The 6953-nt window shown below is 42.1% G+C and overlaps 1 protein-coding gene and 1 pseudogene across 1 annotated transcript in view; both read right to left on the minus strand.

Annotated features, from left to right (window-relative positions):
• Positions 1-223, minus strand: part of LOC103919761 — a 4570-nt pseudogene extending 4347 nt beyond the window's left edge.
• Positions 2-6953, minus strand: part of LHFPL2 (lipoma HMGIC fusion partner-like 2) — a 16296-nt gene continuing 9344 nt past the window's right edge. Inside the window, exon 2 of the mRNA XM_009327256.1 lies at positions 2-531. Coding sequence (XP_009325531.1) covers positions 275-531 — 257 coding nt within the window. The 3' untranslated portion in view covers positions 2-274. The remainder of the gene's footprint in view (positions 532-6953) is intronic.

Raw genomic sequence — 6953 nt, forward strand, 5'->3', positions numbered from 1 at the left:
CGATTCCTCACCTCCCCAGTCAGATTAATATATTCTACTGTGTCCTGATCATAGAGTAAAACTTAAAAAATCCCCAGGTATTTACATTCTGCTTTTTTGGGATCCTTTCTCTGATCCTCATTGCCCAGCAAGGAAGAAAGACCATTTCAGTAGTTCGGGGCTGGAATGCATGGGGCTCAATCACACAAATGGTAGAAACAGGCAAGTGGATCTGCTTGTCCAGTCAATGGAAAGCAGATTAAGATCCAGGCACTGGTATTTTTCCCCACTGGAATTAAAGGAGGCAGATAAGGTTTTTTCCTTCTTCTATTTCTTCTTGCACTTTGTCACTGGATGTGGCTATTTCAGCTTGCGCCGAGAAGACTGCGCAGATGAACGTCAGAACAGTGCCACCAATGGCTGTGTAGAAAGCCCAGCCCAAGGAGCAGTCTCCTAGTTTGTAAGCAGAAGCATAAGGTCCACAATAGCTTATTGCTTTCTGGCATCCCCAACCTGCAGGGTAAAGTATCAAGCCTAAGATAAGGAAGAGGCCTAGAAATAAAAACAGAAAGACAGAAGTTTAACATGATCAGTTGAACACCAAACGCAACACGTAGTAACGCTCATCGTGGTCACCACTCACTCCCAAGTACCAGGATTAGGAGAAGATGGCTAGTTAGTCCTCATGCATCCAACCTTCCTTTACTGATTGCTCCTTAGTATACACCATGCAGTGTTTTACCTAAACTTGGAGCTACCCTGTGGTTTTTCTTGTGAAAGGCTTATTTCATATGATAATGGCCTGGTTCCTAATTTTAATCTCTGTATTCCTTCTACATCCTTTGTTTTCACACATTATTGCTAGGTATACAGAGCTTGCAAAACATTCGAGCATCTCTACCTACTGTTTATACTTGCACTTTTCAAGTACTTAGGAATGTTTGCATCCACTTTTGAGTTTGTGTTCAGCTTTATTTAGTCATTCATCATAAACATTTTTGGCTTTTTTCCTCCGGATTTTTCCTACATTGATTTTCTTGCTTGGAAAAAAGAAAAAAAAACCCTCACACTGCATCTGCTTATTTGGCCACATTAGGACATAGTAGAAAAACAATACTGCCAGTTCAGTAAGGTGCTTTTGTAATGAAGGGATTCTGGAGTCGGCGCCAAACAAACGGATCTAAGTACCCATGTCCAGTGCATAGGTAGCACTGGGATCCTCTAAACAGGCGATTGGCTGCTGCAGAAGGAAAGCACATTTCTAGTGATGCACGAGCAAAAGCCTCAACTCCCCATCTTGCTAAACTGCCCGAACACCCGGCTGTGCCTCAGACTGGAAGTAAAAAGCTCAGATTAGATGTTTTGCCCATCTGATTGTCTCTTGTGTATTCATAGTTTCCTCTCCTATGAGGACCAGTCTTTATCTAAGCAGTGAAGGGCTTCATTAAGGAAATTAAAAGTCACATTAGGAGTCCCTGCACACATGATGTGTCTTTGCACAAAGATGAGAAATTTAATCAAAATGCCTAATATGCCAGTGGGTACAGTGCTCTCTTACAGGCCCTGCTAAAAAAATTAAGAGTTAAAAACAGATCTCCCTCCTACAAGGTACACAGGAAGGAGCTAAACATCAGGACAACTCACAGGTATCAAAATTAGTTTTCTGTTCTCTTTAAAATTTTACTCAGAAGAACAGGAAGAATTATGAAAAACAGTTTTTGCTTAAACACAACCAGTGTATCCAGAAAATGAATACAGCCTGCCAGATCCCCTAAATATTACCGATTCATTTGTCCTGCACTGTAAAGCCTTTTATTCAACCTGGCACCTTGACGAAAATAGCTGGTAAAGGTGCTGTCACCTTCTAGAAGTGGGCTGAAAGTTGTGCTTTTTATGTACGGTGCTGGTTCATCCATTAGATTTCATCTAATCCCAAAATTTCTACCAAGTAATAAAATAGAAAGGAGTCCTCTTTTCTTCCCTGTACTAAGAGATTACCAAGAACTGCTGTAAAGACTTGTTTGCATTTTCTTCAATTCAGTTAGACTAGCCTATTCTGCAGTACGTTATGTTTCCTTGTTTCTTTGAAGAAATTCAGCTAGATGCAAGAAAACTTGCTCACTGAGACAGAAAGGCTGGGTGCTAGCTAGTAAGCAGTTAATAAACACACAATGCAAAAACCATCATCCAACTGTCTAAAATTCATGTCTATGAATGCTGGACATTTCACAAAAGAAATTCCTTCCTCCAGCGTTTTTCTAATGATGACACAACACCATGGGCATGAATGAACTAAATGTCATTATTCTTTGGGGCGGCAAAATCCATTAGCGAGTGATATCCGTTCTCTGTGAAGGGATTTCATCACTGCTTACATTTAAGAACCAATGACAAATTTTATGCAGTGTTTCCTGGCTGATTGGCCAAACTACATTAAGTATAAATTATTGCTTTATCTTGGACAGACCTGGGTAAGCTGTGCTTTCATACTGCTGAGCCCTGCAGCCGTTTCAGACTAAACACCAGCAGTTCCTTCTCCTCTATTCATCACTAGTTTCCTGTTCTGCGTAACTGGCATGACTGCACTATGTATTTTTCTGACTGTACATTGGTATGGGCCAGTTGCCATTTTCTCTAATGATCACAAGCCCTTCGGTAGTTAAAAATCACCATCACCAAATCAAGAAGCCAGATCTGAAATGCCAATGTAGCTGCTGCCAACAAGGAAGTTTTTAAAGTTTACCACTCCATCACTCACAAACCTAGAAAGCCTATGTTTAACAGCAAACCTGGCTTATGGCTGAGTCACAAGCAGGACTAAGCAGCTACATCCATCTCTTTTTACCAAAACTGGAACACTGAACAACTCCTGAAAGCTACTGGTTCATGGTATGTATGCCCCAAGCTGAAAAGGCATTACCCACAACGCAGTCCCCCAAAAGCCTGCAGCACTGCTGTCAAATGCAGTCATCAGGACTTTAGTGAATTAAAATTTTTTTTTAAGTGTACAGAAAATTCCTGGAGAAATACTACAGCCCATAATTGGAGAAACTACATCTGTTTTCTAGAAAATTTGGAGAAAAGTCTTCACTATGGACTTGAATACGGTCAGAGTCTCACCTGATTTTTCTTTCAGATTTCTAACTTTGTGACCCCTATGCTGGCCTAGCACAATAAAAGAGAAAAAAAAAGTAATGTTTTCACTACTGAACCTACCTTCTACTACTCCGTTTCAGAGCAGACAGAAAGTTGCTCAGGACACGCAGCTCTTCTCACTATCACTAACGTTTATCATCATTTCTCATTTCATTAATACCGGGTTCCTACTTGCTAGGAAAAGTGAATAAAGATGATTCAATTAAGCCAATTCAACATACCCGCAACAGAAGCGGCACTGCTTGGATTTCATGCTGACTAACAGCAAGTGGAGAGGCACAGACTCCTCATCATGTATTCAGCTCAAAGCTCCAATACCTGGAGCAATGGCTGAGCTGCGCAGGGTGCAGAGATCCCTTCCTGCCTCTCCCCACCTGCCCAAAAAGGGGTGCTCAAGTAAAAAGATCAAGAGGAGCTTTGCCTCCTGCTTCCAGTAACTACAAAAGAGACGGTCACAGGCTACAGAGCTCATCTCAATGACTCCCGCAGCTTAAACAAAATAGAAGATGGTTTACTACCCACCAACAGAGCAAACCATGGGCTAAAGCAGAAGCCAGCAATCTAAAGCACTAACCTGTCCAACTACCTGTAACCAGAGCAGCAGCCTCCAGAGACCCCCAAAAAAGAACCACCTCTCTGCTCCTGGGAACATGGACGCAGAGGGAGGGGAAAGGAAAATGCTCATGTGGAAAGAACAAGGTAAGATACAGCAGGGGTAGCAAGGGCAGGAGAGATTGTGATGCTGCTTGGAAAGTCATGGTCTGCTTTTAAACAGGCGAAATGGTTAAATGCAATACGAATAGCTCAGCGTTCTCTCTGCTCTTCCACCTTTGACCTAAGGAGCACTGCACAACCATTTTATGCAACACGAAAAAGCCAGAGGGCTGTTTCTACAGCTAACAGCATAGCCTTGATCTACATCTAACACAGGTGCAAGCAGCTGCAGTTGAGCAAAAACCACTTACAGGCCAGTCTGTGGCAAGACGATCCGTGAGGGGGAAAACCACGGTAAATTCTCAGCACTGACTTCTCATACCAGTGTCCACAGGGCAGAGCCTGGCCAGGTCCCTTACATATCTTTGCTTCTTTGATAGAAGTTCAAGCTTAACTGCCTATATCCCTGCCTTTCTGTAGCTGCTGCTTGGTCCCTGGGGCTCACCTGCCTCCAGCTCTCTTGTTTTGGTTATTTCTTTGCATTACCAGAGAGCCTGGCAGCTCTGCTCACAGCTTCTGCCTCCAATAGCTGACAATCTGCTTTTCAGACAAGACACACGGAGATGTGAGAGACCCAAGAGATGGAGCGCAAGGCACAAATGAGATAACCCCGAACAGCATACTGGCAATAACTTCATCAAATCCATAGCCTGCCGGTTACTAAGTGTTTCTCTTACAGCCTCTGCAACAAGACAACCTTAAGAAAAATGCTGAAGGAAGAGAAATGGGTTTTCAGTTGCTTGTGGACAGCACAAAGCAGCATGGGGGCGTGTGGTTTTGTTTTCTGAAGAGTCCCTGGGGGGAAGGCGGAGGAGGGCACTAGATGGGCTGCACTGAGCCAGGAGCAAAGTATCTTGCCACTGAATGAAACATGGCGGAGAGCACGGCCTGGAGCTTACAAAGGCCTGGAAAGGGGAGCCAAGCGCCTTATCCCTGGCATTCATTTATACTCACAGCACACAGGAACACAACACCAGCTCCTAGTACAATCTACAGATTTGTGTATAAAAGTTGCCCTCTGGATTGATTAACTATTATAATTCTCAGGTTTCTTGAATTTGATTCAGTTATTCTTACACTTGACTCATTCAAATATTACTTCTGTATTTAATCTGTATTGTGAGGCTTTCTATGCCATTTAATGCCATACATTAAGATTAAAGCACTTAAGCTTTTGTTAGCCATAGAAGTACAAAGCTCAGTTTTGTGTTGTATAATTTTATGTCAGCATAACCTGATAAAGCAACAATTATCTCCTGTCAACAGTCCGCCCTGAGACGTATCTGGCAGGAGGACAGTAAATATTAATGATAGATTTCTTTTTCTTAATAAATCAGTTTTTGCTCTTGTCCCAGTGTCTTTGAAGAGAAGCCAATCTTCCAGAGAAAGAACAGAGAACAAAAATCGAGTGCTCTGTCTGAAGAAAATTTTTCTACAATGAATCCTTTCAGTTCTTCGTGCTGACATACAGTAAATGAGAGTTTTAATTCACAACCAATCTACCTGTGGAATTATTGCTGTTTGTTCCCCCTGCTGGGAGGAACAAATTCATTTTGAAAACATTACAAGCTGTTTTACACTGTGCTCCTCTACAGGCTCGCAGAGCTCAGGCTTGCTCTATTCTAGATTTAACCCCCTCTCTGAGCACAGCTGCACTGCTGGGAGTGCAGCTTCTGCTGTACACATACTCTTGTTACTACTTCTTAATCAGCTCTATCCCACTTCTTTAAATCTGTATGATAATTTTTCATAATTATATTTTCCTTTTTGTTAGTTGTTGCCAGCTCTCACTTACCTTTCCTCTTAGGATCCCTTAAAACAGAGGTCTGAAAGAATGCTACACAATGCTGCCAGATGCCTAAGAATGACAACAGAAAACTGCTTAAATGACTTTTTTTATCCAGAGACCTCATCTAAAACTCTTTGGTATAAGTCTGTCAGCAGAGAACATTTTCCCATCTTTCACTGAAGGCAATTTGCCCACATAACATTTTACTATCAATCCCTAATTACCTGCTGTCAAAAAAAAGCCTTAAGAAATACAGAGTTTAGATGAGATTTAGATTTTTATTGCGATTATTAGACTAAAATATATTTCCTGATTACAACACAGACAACCTATTAAACATCATCCCTTCTATATTCAAATGATGTAAAAGCAACTCCTTTCTCCTAAAACACCAAAGCAAAACATTACAGCATGCTGTGAAATATCAATATAAATACAGCAGACTGCCCGCCATGCAACGACATTTCTGAAGACAGTTCAGTAATGCTTTTTCTATAGAAGAAGCCTTTTTGTATTTGTGCACCAAGAACTCTTCCCCTTTTAAGGGCCTGGAACTGTAGGAAGCAATTGCTCCTCCTGGTTTTTATACGCTGCAGTAGCGCTGCCAGGCTAACATCGTGGAAAACCAACAGACCGCTCTATCGTTATGGGCATTTGTATATCACATTATGTGCTGGGGTCAGATCTGAGTAAAAGCTCTTTCATTTCATCCTTGGAAGCAACACTCAAGACAGGGGTTAGGCAGATGCTTGTTTAGCTAAGTGAAGGCATGCTATTTAGTTTTGACAGTCTCCTGTGCAGCTGCTGTTGTGCCGTATTAAACAACAGCATATACTAACAAAGCCAATTTCCATTGCAAAGCCTGAAACTATCTTCTCATTTCCTAGCAAAATAGCTTTTAAATGCTGCTGAAGAAACAGGAAATTAAGCAGCTGTGATCAATGAGGTGGCACTGCAACAGGCTGCCATGGAGCAGCACAACCGAGCAACAACATTTTAAGAGAGGAAGAGAAAAAGGGTAAAGGCGGGGAGGGCTTAGACTTGCACAACACCACACAGGCAGCGCAGGCGGGTCATTTCCTTAGTGGCAGTGATCCTCATCGTTCTCATCTTCTGCACAACCACAGGAGATTAACGCTCAGCCCAAGGGCATTGCACCAGCCAGGCAAAATAACCCTGCCTTTATTGCTCGTATTTCCAAATGTGTCAGTCTGCTACCTCAATACCCAAACAATTTCATGTCCAAAATATTTGTACAAATGTACCACGCTAGCTTAACCCAAGGATGCTTTCACATACACAAACTTTCATTGAC

The sequence above is a fragment of the Pygoscelis adeliae genome, unplaced genomic scaffold (genome assembly GCF_000699105.1).
Source record: "Pygoscelis adeliae isolate BGI_AS28 unplaced genomic scaffold, ASM69910v1 Scaffold26, whole genome shotgun sequence".
Taxonomy (NCBI): Eukaryota; Metazoa; Chordata; class Aves; order Sphenisciformes; family Spheniscidae; genus Pygoscelis; species Pygoscelis adeliae.